The 21,046-nt window shown below is 41.3% G+C and overlaps 1 protein-coding gene across 2 annotated transcripts in view; it reads left to right on the top strand.

Annotated features, from left to right (window-relative positions):
• Positions 1 to 21,046, top strand: part of Edrf1 (erythroid differentiation regulatory factor 1) — a 42,632-nt gene that overhangs the window by 15,897 nt on the left and 5,689 nt on the right. For both annotated transcript variants that reach the window (XM_028772529.1, XM_028772528.1), the window contains exons 13-24: positions 345 to 608; positions 2,351 to 2,422; positions 2,718 to 2,868; positions 5,648 to 5,836; positions 6,110 to 6,310; positions 7,557 to 7,775; positions 9,468 to 9,691; positions 11,355 to 11,513; positions 11,662 to 11,811; positions 13,006 to 13,159; positions 17,272 to 17,387; positions 18,965 to 19,116. In XM_028772529.1, the coding sequence (XP_028628362.1) occupies positions 345 to 608; positions 2,351 to 2,422; positions 2,718 to 2,868; positions 5,648 to 5,836; positions 6,110 to 6,310; positions 7,557 to 7,775; positions 9,468 to 9,691; positions 11,355 to 11,513; positions 11,662 to 11,811; positions 13,006 to 13,159; positions 17,272 to 17,387; positions 18,965 to 19,116 (2,051 nt within the window). The remainder of the gene's footprint in view (positions 1 to 344; positions 609 to 2,350; positions 2,423 to 2,717; positions 2,869 to 5,647; positions 5,837 to 6,109; positions 6,311 to 7,556; positions 7,776 to 9,467; positions 9,692 to 11,354; positions 11,514 to 11,661; positions 11,812 to 13,005; positions 13,160 to 17,271; positions 17,388 to 18,964; positions 19,117 to 21,046) is intronic.

The following is a 21,046-nucleotide window of genomic DNA, read 5'->3' as shown; positions in this document are numbered from 1 at the left end:
TATTAAAGATTAGCCATCACAGTTTATAAAGAGACACTCACTTGAGATGAGATGGAATTTGTTAATATTCTACTTATGACACTTTACACATGAAAGCTTGTCTGCAGTGGAGGAGGAGGAGAACCCAGAGTACACCTAATTTCTAGAAGGAAGAAAACAGTCAGTCTAGGTTTCACAGAGCACACCCAGGGTATTTGTAGCTTTGATTGGGAACTGTCCTTGGTGTGATATCGTGGTGAAAACAACTCATCTTTAGACTTCCCCTAAGATTTCAGTGTGATGAGGCAGCTTCATTCTTTACATATATTTCTTCCTTTTTTCTTTCTTTTTTTTTTTAAAATAAGATTATTGCTTCAGCCAACTACATGCTTTCAGAGCTTTTCCAGTTGGATGAACCTAAAAAGGAAGAAAGTTCAGACTCCCCTTTAAATGAGAATTCGGATGAAAGCTACAGTGAGGAGGAGGAGGAGGAGATGGCGGACAGTGATGAGAATGGCTCCTACAGCACCAGCTCTGACCCAGCAGACGACAACAAGGCAGTGGCTATAATTAAGTCTGTTGGAGAACTGTCAGTACCAGAAAAATACAAGTCGATTCATCAGATCAGAGTAAGCAAGCTTTATTTATATTTATGTTGCTATCCTTGCAAAATAGGACATTCTTATAACTCACTTTTGAGTTCTAGAACTTGACTTTAGAAATGCACAATGAAGTAAAATTACCTGAAGTAACTGACCCACATTATGTAAAGCCATGGTGAACAAATGTGCTAACTGGGAGTCCATATTCCACTTTTTATGAGGGGGATTTTCCTTTCTGGTGACCAATATATAGCATTGGTCTTTCTTTCCCCGGGCATTGCTGTTTAGTATTTGAGCTGTTGGTGGATTACTATTTGTTTAGTGAGCAAAGAATCAGAGTTGAGAAGGGGATGGCCCTTTGGTATCCATGTGGAGAAAACTGGTGAATTACCACTGTGTTGCCAGTACTTGTTTCTGTGGTCTTGTGTCTGCTGTGGTTAGGGCCAGGTGAACCTTAACAATTTCATCCTCTTTAGGTCTGTTTCTTGGCGTGAGTCACACTAACCACCCTACCATCTCTCTGTTGGCAACAGTGGACTTTCCTGTACACTGCCTTCCTATGTTTAGGTACAGGGTTTGAAAGCATAACTTTCTTTTACCCTAAGTCATTGCCTGGTTTTTCTGACCTGCTTTTCTTACTCCCACACTTTTTAATTTTTTTTTTTTATAAAGATAGGCATCAGAGTTGGTTATCTTGTGCTGTTTCTGCTTAGTACATGCTTTTCCTGATGTATTTTTCATGGCTGCCTTTTTCTAGGCTTGTGTCTTGACTAAATGGTGCCGCTTCTTCCTTCAGGATCCCTGATCACTTTGGCCAAACTGTACTGTTTTTATTTCTCTCAGAGCCTGTCTGTACCTGATAGCCCTGTTTGTATGTTTTCTCTCTTAGCCAGAGTGTAAGCTTCCATCTAGGATGAGTAATGTGCTTACAAATAAGTCGTTGTCTGTCTGTCTAAATCTTAGTTTACATTTAGCCTGAGTATCACATTTTTCCGGTTAAAGCAGTGATTACTACTAACGTGTACTGGGGAAACTGCATTGTAACAGAGTCCTGGACTCAGGACAGGTGGATGATTTAAAGATGGTATGGAGTGTTAAGATCCTCGGATTTTATAGAGAACACTCTTTCCCAGTGTCTGGGGCACACAGAAGAGTGTCATCTTCCTGGGAACATGTCTAAGCTTTGCCTGGCCTGTGTGGAATGACTTAGGAGTTTGCACTTTTGGGTTCCTAATTCTCCATTTACTCACTTTGTCCTCTGATAAACTCCTGAGTCATCTGAGTGACTTTTCGCTTCCCCAGAATCAGCAAAGTGACATGCCCTTGCATTTAATGCCACTTAGTTGGGAACTGTTAACAGGTTTTGTTTCTTAATTAAGCAAATAAATGACAGAAAGGGAAGGGCTCTGGGTGATGGGTGGTACTTGTTAACTTACTACTAAGTGGATGGTGTTACTATCAGTGTGCTGCTGTCAACGCTAGTAAAAGCTAAGCTGACCTGTTTGCTTTGATGTGCATTTTTCTAAAGCATTACTACCCTTGCTCTTTCATTTATATCAAATAGAATTATTAGAACTTTAAGTGTTGGGCTACAGAGTCTTAAGCAAGATTTGAAAGAGTGCTGAAAACATTTGTATCAGATACCTCACCAACTGCAATACAGAGCACATTTCTAAATTACTGCTTTGCAAAGTTGTAATAATTTTGGGAATTGAGAGCTAGTCTGTTGTGGTAGCAAGCTGGTAACTTGTCATTGTTTGTCTCTGAAGCCAAGTTGTGCGTTTCCCGTTTGCCATGACACGGAAGAACGCTGTCGACTCGTACTTAGCTATGTGTTGGAGGTAAGTCTAGATTTGTTCCTCATTGATCAAGCAGTCTGTGCTTATTTGCAGGTGTTTGTTAGTGTCCTAATGATCTGGATGATGCCCTGCTGTGATTTTATTTTCTTCATCTAAAGTGAAAACCAAATCATTCTTTTTCCAATCTTTCAGATCATACGTAGTTCTAAATATCTGAGGTAGAAATGCTGCTGTGTGCTTGGGTTCCGGTTGACTGCTAGTGAATGGGATGTAGCAAATGTTTCTCTTTTTAAGAATGGAATAAAGCTGTGTATTTGTGTGTTCTTACTTTTTAAAGGGTTTAAAATCTGTAGATAGTAGCATCAAAAAAGAAAGTGACCTTCCAGCAGCTGACCCCAGCACTCCTATCCCCTTAAAATATGAAGATGAATCCACAAGGGGTGGTCCTGAGGGGCTGGAGAAGCAGATGGCCTTGTTCCTGGACAAAAGTAAGTAGGTTGATATGCACGTAATGTCTTCAGTAGAGTAACATACTACCCTATAGCCAGAAAGGCTTGTGTCAAGGCCAATATATAGCATTGGTCAATATATAGAAGGCCAATATATAGAAGGGATTGAGAAAAAGGAATTCATGTAAATGAAAAGTCAGGGAAGCCTTTCCTTGAAAGATAATTTTGAGATTTTGTACAGTTTTCTACTGAGAACCTCCTGCTTCCTGTTGTCAACCTTGGGAAGCCCAACAGCGTTATAGAGAATTGCTGGTCTTGTAAAATGTCTGGAGTCTTAAGAGCAAAGAGAACCAGACCACTCCCTGAAGTGACATGTCTGAAGGACATGTCTCTACTCAGTTAAGCTGCCTTTTCTTTCTCAAACTGGAGACACTGACAGCAGCTTCTTTAGGGGCTCTTAGAAGATGTAAAGGTGGGCTGGTGAGATTGCTCAGTGGTTAGTAACACTGGCTGTTCTTCCAGAAGTTCTGAGTTCAATTCCCAGCAACCACATGGTGGCTCCTGACCATCTGTGAAGAATCTGAGGCTCTCTTGTAGCACTTAGGTATTAATACCCCAACTTTTTTTTTTTTTTTCTTTTTTGGTTTTTCGAGACAGGGTTTCTCTGTGTAGCCCTGGCTGTCCTAGAACTCACTCTGTAGACCAGGCTGGCCTCGAACTCTCGAACTCAGAAATCCACCTGCCTCTGCCTCCCAAGTGCTGGGATTAAAGGCGTGCGCCACCACCGCCCGGCAGTACTCCTACATTTAAATAAATACATTAAAAAGTTTTTAAAAGAAGATGTAAAGAACTAACAGCATCATGTGCTTAGAGCTGTGCACATTATGAGCACCTACAGGAGATGGCTGCTATTGTACCATAGTCAAATAAGCTAGAAATAGCTTTTAAAATTTCTGGAGGGTCCCTCTAAGTCACCTCATAGAAAGACAGTGTGGACTTACTTGGAAATACAAATCTTGTTTCTTAATATGAATTGTATTTACCTTTCCATTTACACTGTGATAATCAGTTCCAGTTTTGGGTTTTTTTTATTTTGTTTTGATTTTTTTTTTTTTTTTTGAGGTTTTACTCATTTTTTGCTTGATATGTATAGGTGTTTTGCATACATGTCAGTTTACCACATGCATGTAGTGCCTACAGAGGCCAGAAGAGGGCATTGTAACTGGAGTTACAGATGTGAGTCACCATGTGGGTGCTGGGAACAGAACCCAGGTCTTTTGGAAGAGCAGCCACTGAGCCATCATCTCTATCCCCCAGTTCTAGCTTTTTTTGTTTTGTTTTAATGATTTGAAAGTCTGTTTTGTTGTTGTTGTTTTAAAGTAATACACATGTAGAAATGAGAGGGGAAGAGGGGATAGATTTCTTTCTCTAGTACTTAGTGGTGCTCCTTGTGTACAAGGCTCATTCTGCATTCAGAGAACTGCACCAGGACTTCACTGTTGTCTAAAATGTCTTTTCTTGCCTCTCTTTCCTGTTGAAAAACCCTGCTCCAATGTGGGCTTGGTGGCTCAATTGTAGTCCTGTCACTTGGGAGGCTGAGGCAGGATTGCTGCAAGTTCAATGGTATCTTGGGCTATAGAGTGAGGCTTAAGAAAAGGGAAGATGGGGCTGGAGAGATGGATCAGTGGTTAAGAGCACTGGCTACTCTTCCAGCTGACCTGTGTTCAATTCCCAGTAACCACATGGCAGCTCACAACTGTCTGTAATTTCAGTTCCAGGGAAATAACACACAAATAACACACAAAATAACAAAGGCACACAAAATTTAAGAAAGGAAAGAAAGAAAAAAAGGATATCAGTCTCATTCACATTCTCTTTGCTGCTGTCCCATATCACCAGTTCGTCTGCACTGAAACGACTTAATCCTCTTCTCCTGTGTTAAACAGCTCTCAGTACATACAGCTGTGAGCAAGACCTTCTCACAGTGCCGCACCTGCAGGAAATGTTTATGGCAACAGAAGACAAGGATGCAGGCACAATCCATAGCAACAAAGTAGCTTGAAAAATTATGTGGCATTAATTAAAAAGTAATGAGAGAGAGAGAAGGGAGGGAGTTAAATCATGGGCTGGGAGTGTTCTTCATTTCACAGTATTTAGTTCTTATCAGTGTAGAGTATTCTGGTGCAGTGTATGATAGCAAGGTACTCCTTTAACTTTATGTCACTGTTTTATGTGTCTGGTACCATGATTAGTGTAAAAATGATTATTTCACAGAATGAAGACAGTAATGAGACTGGACCTAGATGGGATTGGTTTTTGTGTTGTGGTTTCATTAGAGACAGGGTTGTCATTCTGTACCCCAAGCTGGCCTCAAATATAGACTCTTGAGTGCTGATGTTAGACATGAGTCACTGTACCTGGCAACTTCAGTGTTCTTGATAGAGAAAATAGTAAAGTACAGGGAAGAGCAAGCAGCTTTGCAGGCCACAGATACGAAATGGCTCTAGTTGATCAGTAGTAGGTGCAAGAAGACTGCTAGGAAACAGCTTAGTGTGTGAATAGAAAAGCTGATCTGATATCTGGGGACAGGCTCTGTTTTACAGTCTATATACTGTTTAGTAGTGTGATACAGAAACTGTAGACAGCTGGCAGATGTTGAAGACCTTAGAAATCCCACACAAAGGTGCCATGACACTGCTGCTTTCTTCTGCCATAAGTTACCAGTCTCAGCCTGCCAGTAGTACCTGAGTCCGGGTATTTTTTCATTTTCTATTGAGACTTAAGTTCAGACAAAATGTGATGTTTCTCTCTGTTACAGTGGGCTCCCTTCAGAAGGGCAGTTGTTCTGGGCAGTCTGGAATGACCCCTGGTTCTTGGCAACATAAAATGAAACTTCAACTAATTCTCAAGTCATCAAAGGCCTACTACATTTTGTCGGATGCTGCCATGAGTCTTCAGAAGTATGGAAGGGCGCTGAGATACATTAAGCTAGCTCTACAGAGCCATGGTAAGCCACCATAATTGAGTATGTCCTGAAGGCCCTGGAGGGAAGGAAGCATTAAGTCATCGTGAACCTTCATTCCTCTTCCTCAAACAATTCAATTTTAAAGCAGCATATTGAATTTTATTTTTAGCAGTGTTGTAACATCTTGTTATGAAATAGATGAAACCCAGTGCCACCTGCTGTGGACAGTGGCTGTCATAGCACAGATTTCATGTTTGCCATGAGTATCAGTTCTAACGTCCTTGTGGGCTCTCCTTCTCACCATTGTTCAAACAGATACTTACTGCTGCCTCTGTACCAACATGCTGTCTGAAGTGCTGCTGTTTCTCTCTCAATACCTGACACTCTGTGGCGACATCCAACTCATGCTGGCCCAGAATGCAAATAACAGAGCAGCACATCTTGAGGAGTTTAATTACCAAACAAAAGAAGACCAGGAGATCCTTCACAGTCTCCACAGAGAATCCAGCTGCCAAGGTATGCAGACATCTTCCTGTTCACAGTGGGATGATCTGTTCAGCTCAGGAAGTATGCTGCAAAAGTGTCAGGAACATTAGCCTTTTGGTTAAGTGTTCCATAATTGACCGTGGCTGAGTGTGGTTGTATATACCTTTAATCTCACCAAAGTGAGATAGGCAGGCAGATCTCTGAGAGTTTGAGGCCAGCCTGGTGTACATAGTGAGTTCCAGGACAGCCAGGGCTACATAGTGAGACCATGAAACAGAGCATGATCCTATGTGTTTGTATCTGATAATCTTCAGATATTTTAACTAAGGTCTGAGTACAGTTGTGTTTCCTTTACTCACTCTTGATGAGATTTTTGTGGGTACACATTTAGGTAACTCTGCAAGCCAGGGTTTTGGGGAAAAAAAAATGGTTGATGAAAATGGATTAAGTACTTTATGAATGAGCCCAGGGAGCTAAGAGAAAGCTCATACCAAGAGAGAGTGGTTTAACCGTAGGAGCATGCTCCTCAGCTTAGAGCAGCCATGTGAGCACACTCCAATAGGGTGTAGTATCAGTCTTGGATAATTACAGTTAGTGTAGAATGCTAGAAGAGAGAGATGTATCATTTCCTAGTATTTTTACCCTTCCCTTTCTCTTTCTAAAATAATTATTTTAATAGAGAAAATCCTTAGAGATTTTACTTCTCTCGTCATAGTTACTTCACTTAAAATACTTTGTGATATTCCCCCATGCATTGGTGTCACAGCAGGAGTACCACATTTTCCCCAGGGGTTGGATGTAGTGCCATGCTGAGTCTGGTGTCACTCAGCAGCCTCTTTGGTATCTTTGGTGGCTTAAGTTTGGCTTTGTGTTCTATTTCAGGAGCTAGTCCCTTCAGTCCAAACAAAACAAGTAGCCTGGAAGATCTGAGTGGTAGAAATAGCTGGTATTTATAGACATGAAAATACTATTTTAATCAAACATGAATATTCTAGGAAAATACCATTTTATTAATAGACATTTTACAGTGACATTTACAATTTTTGTTTTGTTGACAGAGTCTGTATTTACACTGTATTGCAGTTTCTTTTTGACTTAAAATGTCAGGCATTTAACATGTATTAAGGAGTAAGAGCTCATAACATCACTTCCTGATATATATATCTAATTCATTCATTTCTGTCTTTCTTTCTCTCTCTCTTTCTTTCTTTTTTTCTTTGTTTCTTTCTTTCTTTCTTTCTTTCTTTCTTTCTTTCTTTCTTTCTTTCTTTCTTAGGATTTGCATGGGCAACAGATCTATCTACAGACTTAGAAAGTCAGCTTTCAGTTAGTTGTAAATGTTATGAGGCTGCTAATGAAATCTTGCAATTCAGTGACTTAAAAAGTCAGAATCCAGAACACTATGTGCAAGTGTTGAAGAGAATGGGAAACATTAGAAATGAAATCGGTGTGTTCTACATGAATCAGGCTGCTGCACTACAGGGTGAGCGAGTAGGTGAGTGTCTCCTATGGCCTTCTCTTCATTCCCAGTTGTACTTGAGAATCAGTTGTATTGTTTGTGGGTGGAGCAAAGAACTGGAACCCGAGGATGTGTAATTACAAGATTCTCTGCTTAAAATCTTAAGAAATAGAACTAGAGAAAACAGTATTTCCCCTTGGGATTCGTTCCTTCCAGTATCTTCCATACTGTAGACTGGTCAATTCAGAAACAGCTTGGACAGCCAGCCTGTGCCAGGTTCTGTATTTGGATGTGCAGGTGTACCTCTTCCACTTTTAAAATCTGCTATAATTGCAGATCTCTGGGAAATATGCTAAAAGGTACATACATGCAGTGCGGTGGATGGGGAAGCTGTCTGTCCCAGTTGTAGGGTATTTGAAGGCTTTGGGAAAGATGCTAAAGTTGCGTTGGCCATCCCTGAAAAGGATCTCTGGATGCCAATATGAGGAAGGGAAGGCTCTGGGGCATGAGTGTGTAGAGCACAAGAGCCTGGGATGAGGGTCGCAGCAGAAGACTGCATGGAGTTCAGGAAGCAGTGAGTAGAGGCTCAGGCTGCACTGTTGATTTGTGACACCAGTGGACTGTACATGTGGAAAGATCTAATTTAGTAGTTGATTATAAATGTGCTGAGAGCTGTAAAGGGATGATGCTCCTCGGATTGAAAAGCATCCCCATAAGGTTGGTAGCTGAAGCCATTAGAGGGGCTTTTAGTGGAAAGACTGGGTGCTATGAGAAGGTAAAGGGCCTGGCTAGAACTCAGGGCCACAGATAAACTGAACTCATCTATGCCTGCTAAGTTGTGAACCATGCTTGGCCCAGGGGTTACAAATGATGCTTTAGAAAGTTCATTGTTACGCCAGGCGGTGGTGGCGCACGCCTTTAATCCCAGCACTTGGGAGGCAGAGGCAGGCGGATTTCTGAGTTTGAGGCCAGCCTGGTCTACAGAGTGAGTTCCAGGACAGCCAGGGCTACACAGAGAAACCCTGTCTCGAAGAAAAAAAGAAAAAAGAAAAAGAAAGAAAGTTCATTGTTGGTGGGAGAACCTGAGTGCTTAAGTGACATCTGGAGTTTGTCAGTGAGAGAACATGTGGTATATAGTAAGAATCCAGGAGAACTATATAAAACATAAACTATAACCTCTTAAAACTCAATTGGAACCATGATGTGTGTTTGAAGTTTAATAATGTAGTTTCTTGCTCAGGTGTCTTTACTTGGTTGGTTTTGAATGGCTGTGATTAATTGTGTTGGCCTGCTGGGACTACTGAGTGCCTCAGATGGTAACTTAAATATTAGAATTTAACTTCCCAGTTATGAATACTGGAAGTTCCAGGTCAAGGCAATATCACTATTGGATTTTTTAGATTTCTTTTTTTGCCTTTCAGGCCACCACCTTCCTACTGTGCTTTTACAAGGCCCTTTCTCTATGTATACCTTTGGTGTCTTTTCCCCTAGTCATATTGGATCAGAGTCTCATTCCTAATGACCTCATTTAATTTTAATCACCTCTTCAAAGACCTGACCCTAAGTATTGTCACATTGTAAACTAGTGGGAGTTAGTGATTTACCCCAGTGACTCCTGAAGAATGCATTTCCTCATGTGACAGGCATCAGAGAGAGTGCTGCAGTTGACCCCATTGGGTTGACACTGATGTCTGCTTATGCAATTGTTTTCTTTCTTTCTTTGTGAAGTGAGCAAATCTGTGTCTGCTGCAGAGCAACAATTGTGGAAAAAAAGCTTTTCTTGTTTTGAAAAGGGGATTCACAACTTTGAGTCGATTGATGATGCTACAAATGCTGCCCTTCTGCTGTGCAACACAGGAAGACTCATGCGGGTCTGTGCCCAGGCGCACTGTGGTGCAGAGGATGAGTTCAAACGGGAGTTCTCTCCAGAAGAGGGCTTGTATTACAGCAAGGTAAGGTGGTTGCCTTCACATCAAGCTTCATCTACTCACTCTCATCCATCTGAACTTGATCTTTGCTCCAACAAATAAACTAAAAGTGATTACAGCATTGTGATGACAAAGGAACAGATAGCTCTTAGGAACCGTGGGGTGTTAGTGCTGAGGATGACCTGTGGAACTATCGGGGGAAAGATGCTTAGGTAGATGGTGTTGATGAGGCTGGAGTTCAGGGGACTAAAGATGGGTATAGAGAGAAAGTACCAGAAGATACAGGTGGAAGGCTCTGTGCCCCAGCCAGCATGGGAGATAGAAATGTACGTCAGAGAGTAAATGTGGAAGCAAGTCACAATCTAGTAGAAACGATCAGAGCACAAATGACAGGTAAGGTCACAGATGAATACATCCTTAAGTTACAAAAAAAAAAAAGTTAAGAGACTTGAATATGCAAAAGGGCAAATAACTTTTTAAATGTTTAGTATGAGTGTTTTTATTTAAAAATTACAGTTTATATTATAGTAAAAAATTGAACATGGCACAGAAGACATGGCTTAGCAATTGGAAATGCCTGCTGTTCTTCCAGAGGATCAGAGTTTAGGTCCCATGTAGGACAGCTCACAACTGCCCATAGCTCCAGCTGCTAAGGACCCATTGTTCTCTCTTGCCTCTGCATGCATCCCCACATATACAGCAGATACAGACACACACTAAACATCAGTCTAAGGAATGACCCTGGGCTGCTTGTTGCACTCATGTACCTCTAGCTGTTAGGAGACTGAGGCAGGAGGATTACAAGCTACCCTGCAGAGAGAGGGGTTGACTTACCAAATTGTCACATTGTCTCCAGTGTTGGAGAGAGCAAGTACAAGAAATGAGCCTGTGTACTCAGGAGGTAAGGGCACTTGACACCAAACCTGATGCTCTGAGTTCAGTCCTCTTAGCTCACATGGTCAAAGGAGAAAACCAACTCATATAAGTTGTCTTTGACTTTAATATGCATGTATACAGAGTGAGTTCCAGGACAGCCAGGGCTACACAGAGAAAACCTTGTCTCAAAAAACCAAAACAAAAAAAACAAAAAACAAAAAAAATGCATGTATACACAGAGTAAGTAAATAAAAACAAAAAATTTATAAAAAGATATGAGCACTTAAATTATTTGCTGTTTTGAAACTTTAAATTTAGCCTTCAATGGAATATATACCTGACATAGTACATTTTAAAATAAAAGTGACTTGAAAAAACACTTGTGTATCCACAACACTTAATAAATACTTACATGAAATATAATAAGAATTGCTGGGGGATGGAGCTTAATGTGACTAGTACTGTGGCCAGTATTTGAAGATGAGGATGAGAGAATTCATTTTACTACATTTTTTTGTGGTTTATTAGTTATACAAAGTAATTTTCCCTTAAAGTGGGGAAAAAAACAACAAAGCACGTCATCCTGCATCAAGCCTGAGTCAGGAAGCAGCACCAGGGACAGAGCTTGCAGGGCCATTCTGTCCGCTTCAGAGTCATCTCTACCAAATGCTTTCATTGACTGTCCTGCCTCCTTCTTGGTGATGCTGTCCTTTAGTTAATTCTCCCAGAGTCAGTTGATGGCTGAGTGTTTTGAAACATGTCTCGTTTCTGTGTGCTCTTTGTACATGTTTAACACTTGCCCTCTTCACAGGCCGTAGATTACTATTTGAAGGCGCTGAGGTCATTGGGAACCAGAGACATGCACCCAGTTGTTTGGGATTCTGTGAACTGGGAATTGTCCACTACATACTTCACCATGGCGACTCTACAGCAAGATTATGCTCCATTATCCAGAAAAGCTCAGGAGCAGGTGATAAGATTTTCTGAATTTTAAACTGAAGTCAACCTACCTATCCCTGTATTTAATATTGCACATCAGTCATCTTTAGCAAGCAGTATTTAATGTGAAAGCTTGTATAAAGTTATAAGCTTATTCTTCTCCATTGAAATCTGAACAGATTGAGAAGGAAGTCAGTGAGGCTATGATGAAGTCCCTGAAGCACTGCGATGTTGACTCGGCAACTGCTCGGCAGCCCCTCTGTCAGTACCGAGCTGCGACCATCCATCACAGGCTGGCTTCCATGTACCACAGCTGTCTGAGGAACCAGGTGTGACCATCCGGATTAAATTCCATGCTTCATTTATTTAAAAGTATCCCCCTTTCCTCCAATGCTTTGGTATGTTTTACATGCCACTTCTTCCTGCTAGCTGATGTCGCTGCTTTAGGAGAACTTAGCATGTCAGTACTTCTCCCTTTCCTGTGCATTTCCCATTTCACAGAGGTGAGAGAGTTGTGCTGTAAATCTTCATTATGTACTTGTGGAAGAGGAGTGTGTGCAGGTGTTTTCCATTACATGTACTTTCCTCTTCTGTAAATGATTGTGTCTTAGTGTGGAAATCAGGTATTTTCCTGGGTATGCTACTTAATATTTGTTATAAATGTAGTTAAGCTTTATATAGTAGTAGTTTTTCTGAGAGAGTCAGCAACTTAAAACTATCTGTGACTCCAGATCCAGGAGGATCCAGTGCCTCTGGCTGCTGCAGCCTTCTGCATTCATGTGCACACACTCCTATTCCACATGTACAAAATTAAGATTTACAGTACAACTCTCATCTTTGTGAAGTGGGAAATGCACAGGAAAGCATCTAGAAAGTATCAGTGGAGCATGGACACAGTTGAAGGACTGTGGGAAGCCCCAGTGTGCCTGCTCTAGAGGCCAGAGGATGCAGAGGATGGAAGAGTGCTCCTCTGTAGAGCCCTGGGCTTCCCTACTGATGTGTTGTTCCAGATGTTCTCTCATGTTTAGGTCCTCTGTATTACACGACTGAATGAGTTGTTTTTGGGGGGTTTTTTTGGCTGGTTAGGTTTTTTGGGGGTTTTTGTTTTGTTGTTTTTTTGTTTTTTGATTTGTTAAGAACTTGATGGAAGGGGTTACACTGCCTTTTCTCTCCCATGGCTCACTGTCATTTGCCGCCTTGTCTCTAATACATGGAGCCCCTTGCTTCTTCGTTGAATTTTATTCCTTTTGTTCCTTGAGATTTTTGAGACAAAGACCAGCTATGTAATTTCAGACTGGCCAAGAACTCACTTGGCTTATCGAGAACTCATGGTTCTTAGTCTCCTGTTTCATTTTATTATTTCCATAGCAGGTACTAAGTGATATTTTAAATTAATGAACTTAAAACTTACAACAATAAAAAATAAAAATGAATGCATTGAGTGATGCAAGCAGAGTTGAGTAATAATACTGAAGCCCCAGCCTTGGAACTTTTTTAAATTGTCATATTATTTTCATTTGTAGGTTGGTGATGAGCATCTTAGGAAGCAGCACCGAGTGCTGGCAGATCTCCACTACAGCAAAGCCGCAAAGCTCTTTCAGCTTCTCAAAGACGCTCCCTGTGAACTGCTTAGAGTGCAGTTAGAAAGGGTGGCATTTGCAGAATTTCAGATGAGCAGTAAGTCTGACTTCTCAGATACGTGTGTGTTGACTGTTTTCTGCATCGTGTTAAAGGGAGGCCATGATGTGTGTGGTTCTTGGATATAAGCCAGGACCATTTTCCTGTTAATTTGCCCATAGCTAAAGCTTTCCCTACATTTTTTTGAAATGCTTTTTAAAACCTAGAGAAATGAATAGAGACTTTTAAGTATGAAAAGGTTTGGGTGGAGAAGCAGCAGAATGGGATCCATGCTCCTCACTCTTTAAATATGGGACTGACACTGGGGGCTCTGATTGTTTGTGGAATGGTTGCTGCTGTAGTACCTGCTTGAGCTCAGATAGGTAAACAAATGGGGAAGGGTGACAGGAAGTGAGAGGACTTCATTGTCATCATCACAGCAGAGAATGAGAGAACATTCTGACCACTTAATGCTTCCAGGGTTCCTGCCCTAGGATTCTTGCCCAGAGCTCCCCTTGCCTGCAATGCTAGCTTTTGAGACCTCTTATATGGAAGGCAACTATTGTTTGAAGTGTACCAACTTTATTTCATCTTGATTTTTTTTTTTTTATAATTTATTTTTTCTCAAATCGTAATTCATTCACACAGGAGTTATAAACACAGAAAGGCAGGATGTGGGGAAGGGAATGACAATGGAGTGTGGGTGTTCAGGGGGAATACAGATATCTTCCAAACCAGGTATCGGCTGGGTGAAGGTTCAGGGGACAAGTCACTATGACTCTGCCTATGACTCGCTTGTCCTTATCTAAGATGGTATTGTCTGCCAAGGCTACCTATTTACAAGGTCTATGACTACTCAGGCTTGTAAATTTCCACAAAAGCTGCCTGTTTACATTAGCTTATAGCCATCTGTTTCAATATTTTTCCACTGAGACTCAAGACTTGGTGTTAGTATACATGTATGACAGGCCTATTGCTAATTTTAGGCCTATGGCTGATTTTAGGCCTTCAGTGTGTAAGCAGGGCTGCCCCTGACATCTCCTCCCTTCTCTAAGTATAGAAGGGCTGTGGCAATTCTAAACTTGCAAAGGCGGGGATAGAGGCCTGACCTCCAGTATTTGAAGGAGACCTTGTAATGGCTCCAGTCCCCCTGTCATTGTCCAGTGAGGCATGAGGGCCATACCCATCCCGATGTCTTTTTCCTGGAGAGGGGATACTTTTGACATTAACCCCTATGCAGTCAGGCTTGTCCCTCAGGGAACCCAGATAGATATTTTTATCTTTTATTTATATTCCCTTGCAGTGCTTAGCCTTGCAGCCTAAGCAAGAATTCAGATCGCCTGTCAGAGGGGGTTCTGGGTGGCCCCTCTCTGCTTGTTCTAGGGGCAGAAGTCCCCCCTTTTAGGTTGGGTGGAGATGGGTTTTGGAAACACCCTGTATAAAGTAACAACCTCATCTTGAGTCTCGTGGTCCTCCATAGCTAACTTTATGATAATGTATCTGAGTAGGTTTTGCTACCAAATTATTTATCTGTTGTATCACAGAGTTAGTCCGCCTATTTGAGGGCCAGGGACCAGCAGAAAAAAGCAAAAAGAACCCAAATAATGGTCCCAAGATGGGAGGAAATAGGGTTGACAACCTTGGAGAAGCTGAAAACCAATTCTTGTACCAGCATTCATCTGTCTCTTTCTCTGATTTTTCTTAGGGCCTTCACTACCTATTTCATGGTCTCTTTAACCCTCCTTGTCTTGTCTGTGTAAAGGCAACCTTGTTCTTTAAGGGCTGTACACAGTCAAGAGCTGTACACAGCCTTTTCTGTTGTACTAGAGTAAATCAAGTCCAATAAGGATCTTTGCGATTTTAGGAGGTCTCTTCAGACGGCGAAACGAGGGATTTCTTCAGATTAGTGATGTCAATCTCTAGCTGTTTGATGTTCTTGTCGGTGGCCCTTCAAAGGTCTGAGTAGTATAAGTTTGGAGGCCAGCATCTGGATTAGAACTTCTAACAGCAGACATCACGGGTGATTCATTTTTACCTGGGATGCTGCCTGAGTTCAAGCTCCTGGGAGTCCCTCTTTCTCTCGGTTTTCTGGGGTTGGGTACAGAGCTGCCACCTGTGACCTGCTCTATGCTCGGGCCCAGACCGGAATTCCTCATCTTGATTTTTTAATATTTTTTAATATTACAAATTTAAACTTTCATTTATAGAAGTTTGTATTTTGGAGTATGCCTAATATCTGATGTTAGAATTAAGAAAGCTCAGCCTGTAAAATCTATAACCTACTTCAGAATGGGAAGGCAAGATCTGAATTGTTTTGACCTCAGGCAGTCTGATTAAAGATTGTAACATGTACTTTAAATATGTGTGACTTAGTTTGTGTGAGGTACAGAGCCCTTGAGAATAAGAAACTACAGGTTTATTGTCTGTACATAGGGACTCTGGGAGGATAGGAGAACTGTTTCCTATAGACCCATTTAGAAATGGATTCATTACCATTTCTAAAACTATTCTCTTTGATTTTTTTTTTCTGTCAGTGTGTATGCATGGCAGATGTATATGGGATGGATTAGGCTCTGGGTAGGTAACCTTTCACTTGCATCTTGCAATTTTCTGACATGTTTGAATTCTTCATAATTAGCACATACTTTATTAGAGAGTCACTGGAGACGCAGTTGGATTGATGTAGTTAATTACCTTTGGAAAACATTTTAAAAGCAAATGAGATAGCTCATCAGGTAAAGGTACTTGCTACCAAATCTGATGACCTGACTTCCATCCCTGGGACCCACAAGTTATCATCTGACCTCCAAACATGTGTCTTAACACATGTACCTCCCCCCACACAATAAAACAATGTTTTTATTAAAACACTTTGAACCATTCTAGTACTATAAATATCTTGAAAAAATAATGGAGATACTTACGAGAAGGGGGAGTTAGCCAGCTTTGTGGAATTTATCAGCAGTATTACTAAGTGTTGTCATTGGTGACACTACATCTTAGTTCACCCTAGTGCATAGTGGTCCTGCTTACCTTCCTCACGTCTCTGTTGTCTGATTTGTTCCCAGAGGCAGTTCACATAGTCAGTGGCTTACCTTCCAGATGCCACATCTACACTGACATCTTACTTGTCCATTGACTTTCCAGGTAGTGGGCTATTTTGAAAGTTGTAGATTATACTGTAATGGAAGGAGGTGACCATTAACAGATGTGGAATTCCCATGTCCATTTTTGCTTCTGATGCTTCCTGCACATTTAAGGACTCTGACACTGTCTGTGGGGTTTTGCAGTTTGCAAAAGAACCCCAAAGTCACTGTTCCTACAGCAAAATCAGCCAAGGAAGAGCAGGAGTGCCCCAGAAGTAAAGCTTGCATTGTGTACTTAGAGCAGGTATTACTGATCCCACCTCATCCCAGCAGTGATGTGTAACTTCCCAGTTACAACCACCCCGGAAGTCCTACCACATGTGGAGTCTAGTGTGTTTAGAATTTGGGTGCATGGTAGAACTTAGCCTCCCACCTCTCTAAAAGATAAGCTATCACTCTGCAGCCCAGAGACTCCATAGAAATTGCACTGTTGAAAAAAACCTATAGATGGCCTTGAGAGCCATACAGAATGGCCAGACCTTTCTATGGAGATTAATCCTTTATTCACAGCAGTGCCCTGCATACACTGAATGTGAACAGAGAACAGGTGTAGAGGTGTCTTGCAGTGCCTGAGGGATGTAGACGAGCGTCATACTCACCTGATCTGTCTTTGAACAAAAAAGTGTGATACTTTACAGTAGAACAGCCAATATTGAGGACTAAATTGACTCAACAAGCTTCACCCAACTAAATAATGGGATGACCTTTGGACCACAGGCTCTTGTCTATTGGTCCCCTATAAACTAATACATTAGATACTAGAGCTCCTATTCCAGGGAGATTGTATGCTTAACATATGGAACCATACGCTGAGGCAAGTGAACATTACTGCAACCACTTTAAAAAGTTAAAGATATTGTAGGTAGGCTGAGTGCTTTTTTTTTTTTCAACTAGTAATCAAGTTGACTTTTGGTTTGTTAGGATTAGCACAAGCTGCCTTTATAGTACTGAAAGTCAGTAACATTAACATTGGATGGCTTCATAGGCTTGTCATTTAGGAATGATCATTTGTGTTTTTTATTTTAGGTCAGAATAGCAATGTTGGAAAGTTAAAAACTTTATCTGGGGCACTTGATATCATGGTAAGAACTGAGCATGCGTTCCAGCTCATTCGGAAGGAACTTTTAGAGGAATGTGACCAGGTAATTAGAGAAAACATTTTTATATGTCTGATGCTAAATGGTAAATGTATATAACAGGTATATGACACGTACTTATGGATGTATATGTGTGTGTGTGCACGTGTGTGTGTGTCACTACATAAAAATATAATTAGTAATGTATTTTTATGTAATTAAAAGTTTTAGTCCATTTGTGTGTTATAACAACATGCTGGAGGCTGGTAAGTTGTTACAAAGAAGCTCATTGGCCCATATTGTGATCCACATCAGCAAATCCAGCCAATTAGAGGCACCATTGTCCTGGTAAAGGCTCTTTAACCATGTTGAGCATGGTGACATGGAAAGGGAACAGGCCACATGCAGAATGGGACAGGGCATGAAGTATCCTCTTTGTAATAACTTAAACTTACAAGACAGCCCAGTGTTGATGCAGAGACATAGCTCTCATCACCAAGGGAGAATAAGATCATTTATTCTGCAGCCACATGCCTGATCATGCCTGGGAACACAGATGAATGTCACGAGTTTCCTGAACTCATACAGTAATAGAACCAAGAAAGGCAGACTTTATAAATATACTGGTGGGAATATCATGCAGACAAGTTACAAGAAAGCAGGGGCATCTGTTTTAGGTAGGCCTCAGCTGCTATGTGAGGGCATCTTTAGTCTGGGTTGGCAGAAGCTAGGGTTCTATCTGTACATTCCAAAAGAATTTACTTCATTATCACAAGGATAGATGTTAGGCCAGACACAGGTGGGCAGTGAATGTCTTTGAAGTGTACTAAAGATAGCCCAAGATGATTTGACCTGCAGCTTTCCAGCTCTTCACAGTCACGGAAGTTCTAATCAGCTAGCCTTGTAGAATCTTTAACACACATGCAGCTCCCACACCCATTTAGCCACCCCCTGAGAACTTTAGTTTACATTTATTTGATACACTCTCCAGAGGCAGCATTGACAACGCTGGGACCCAGTGATCCAGTTATCTTCCCTTGTCCCCATGTCCCAAGTTCATCAGCTCACGGCCACACACTACACAGGAACCCCAAAGCACAGCAGCTGTGTTTGCATGATTGCATTACTGACCCCAGTCTTTAATGAGCCATAGTTATAAAGGGACCTGTTAGAAGTTTCAAAGCCTTGTAAAGTTGTTTCTCTGGTTTGGAGGTGTCTTTGCCTTTACTTTCCAAGAGCAGGGAAGGCTGTGCTCTCAGTCCCAGCTGACTTCCCAGAAGCATTTGTTCCACAAGCTCTGCAGCATAGCCCAGCATTTCTGCTGAGTGCGCCCCAGGCTCCTGCCACCCCTTACTTCCGTTCCTGGTAGGTCCTGGCTAGGCAGTACCTGTTTCCATGTTGCTTCTGTAACAACCAGTCAGTGCTGGGAAGTCATGATATTCCACGTAGGATTCATTTCTTTTATGTCATTATTTCTTAGGTGTGGGGGCTTTACTGTATCTTTATCAGGGAGCTTTTCGGTCTGCTTTCTGTTTATAATTCCGTAGTCTGCTGGATTTGAAGAGGCTGCTTAGCCTTCACTGTGTGTGTATCAAATATGGGAGGAGGGTAGCTTAGGTAAAGTAACTTTATTCTGTCTTTAGCCTAAGAATGATGAGGCTACACCAGCTGCTGATTCTTCACCTCATCTTAATCGAGAAGAAGTGATCAAACTTCTTAGTATATTTGAATCTCGTCTGTCATTCCTTCTCCTTCAATCCATCAAACTGATGGCGTCATCTAAAAGGAAAATGAGGTAAATTACTCTGTTATTTATTGAACCTTTTTTTTGCTAACTCCTCACCTATGAAAAGAACATGAGTTTCTTCTATTGATGTAAAGAACAGGTTGTATTATTTATGTTGTGTGTAGAAAATGCAAAGATTTTAAGTACTATTCCTTGTTAGGTAAGAATCATGTCCATGTGCCTACTGCATGGGGTAAATACGGATACTGGAGAAACAAGTAGCCTTGGGATGAAGACCCTGAGTTGTTTGTAGTAACACTTTTAAAACTTGTTTATGATGTGAATTCGAGGCTATGATGTGGATACTGAGGGCCTGTTACACCTTTAAAGATTAGTAGTAAAATGTGAGAGTAGCTGCAGCTGGGATACTAGGGAGGGAGAATGACGATCAGGTGCACAGCCAGGGTGCCCAGGGTCCTCTGCTGATGTGTGCACTGTGCTGTTTGAGCAGAGCTGTTCTTTGGCATCATTAACTTGAAATTAAGTACCAAGTACTACATCAGGACCATGATATAAAAACACAAGTGCAATCTACCCCATATTACAAAACATGAAAACAGATAAAAGTAAAAGAAAATGAAGCCACATACATCATTGTTACTAGTTAAATCTGTCTTATCATTTTATCTTGGGGTACAGGTAAAGTATTTTTGTTTTATGTTTTAATTTATACATAGTATGACTCAGTGTTATGAGCTTTGACAGCATTTATTTAGCATTCCAAAAGTTTCTGTCCATAACTCCACAAATTGCTCCTTGCTGACATTGTACAGTTTCAGAGTTTTCTCTTAGTGCCTCTCTCATTAACAGTGGTCATTTCAAGCCATGAGGTAGCCCCTTGCTATCAGCTCTGCCCAGCTAGATGTTCTTTATTTCTTGGCTGTATAGGTATTTGCTCAGAAGTGTTGGAAACTGGACATCAGTTAGGACAGCAGAGGCTGATTTGGTTTGTCTGAGAGGTTTCACCTGCCAGGTATTCTATTGAGTTCATTTTTATAACCGAAACAGAGCTGCAGTTGAGAATTTCTTTTTATAAACTGCAACCTTCTGTATAGCATAGGACCCAAGTTCTAACAATAGTAGATGCTCACAGCTAAAGTTCTACCTCTGATACTTTATTTTAGTCAGTTCTAGTTCAAAATATGTAAAATTCCAGAGTAAATAACTTCTAAGTGTTATAGACCACACTGCATAGCCTGATGAAGTACATGCTGTCTTTGGATGTAAATCATTCCCTTGTGCAGAATGTTCACACCACACACACTGGTAGTCTACCTGTTTTAGTTAGTAGAAGTTTGCTTGCTGATCAGAATGTTGTAGTACTGGTGGCCTGTATTCATGTATTCTCTCTTGCTTCATAATGGCCCCAGATCATAAGAGAGCAGAGTTGCTGACAATTTGAATATGCCAGTTTTGGCAAGGGATAAACGCTCTCAATAAAGAAAGAAAATCAGTGCTAAGTCCTGCTAATCCTTGACTGTGTCTAGTATAAGCTCAGTTTTATCATGTGTTAGGGAAAATATACAATGTATGGGTTTCTGTGTGCCTGGGTTCAGTATCCACCAAGAGTGTTAGTAGGTGAGAGGGTCGATTATACCTTGTATTTAGAGTGAGATGGGTCTCTGGAAGATGGTTCCTGACATCATCTGTGCCCCTGGCTTTGCTCTATCCCTTCACACCACACCTCAGAGAGACTGACTTCACACATGCTGGGCACTGCCAGCCACATTGCACCCTTCATCCCCTCCATGCTCTTAGTCTGTTTGGGAAGGGAGGACCAAGGGAGCCATGACTTAGTTCTTTTGGGCATACCTCAGTCTTAAACTCACTCTTCTGAGTAACTTTCTCTCACCTAAGGAGAGCTCTTATTGGAGGAAGTCTCAAGTACGCAGCAAGGTGTGTTGGTATGTTCACTACAGTTAGTGCATGTATCCATCTT

The sequence above is a fragment of the Grammomys surdaster genome, unplaced genomic scaffold, assembly GCF_004785775.1.
Source record: "Grammomys surdaster isolate TR1022 unplaced genomic scaffold, NIH_TR_1.0 214, whole genome shotgun sequence".
NCBI classification, from domain to species: domain Eukaryota; kingdom Metazoa; phylum Chordata; class Mammalia; order Rodentia; family Muridae; genus Grammomys; species Grammomys surdaster.
This window is presented reverse-complemented; position numbering and strand designations above follow the sequence as displayed.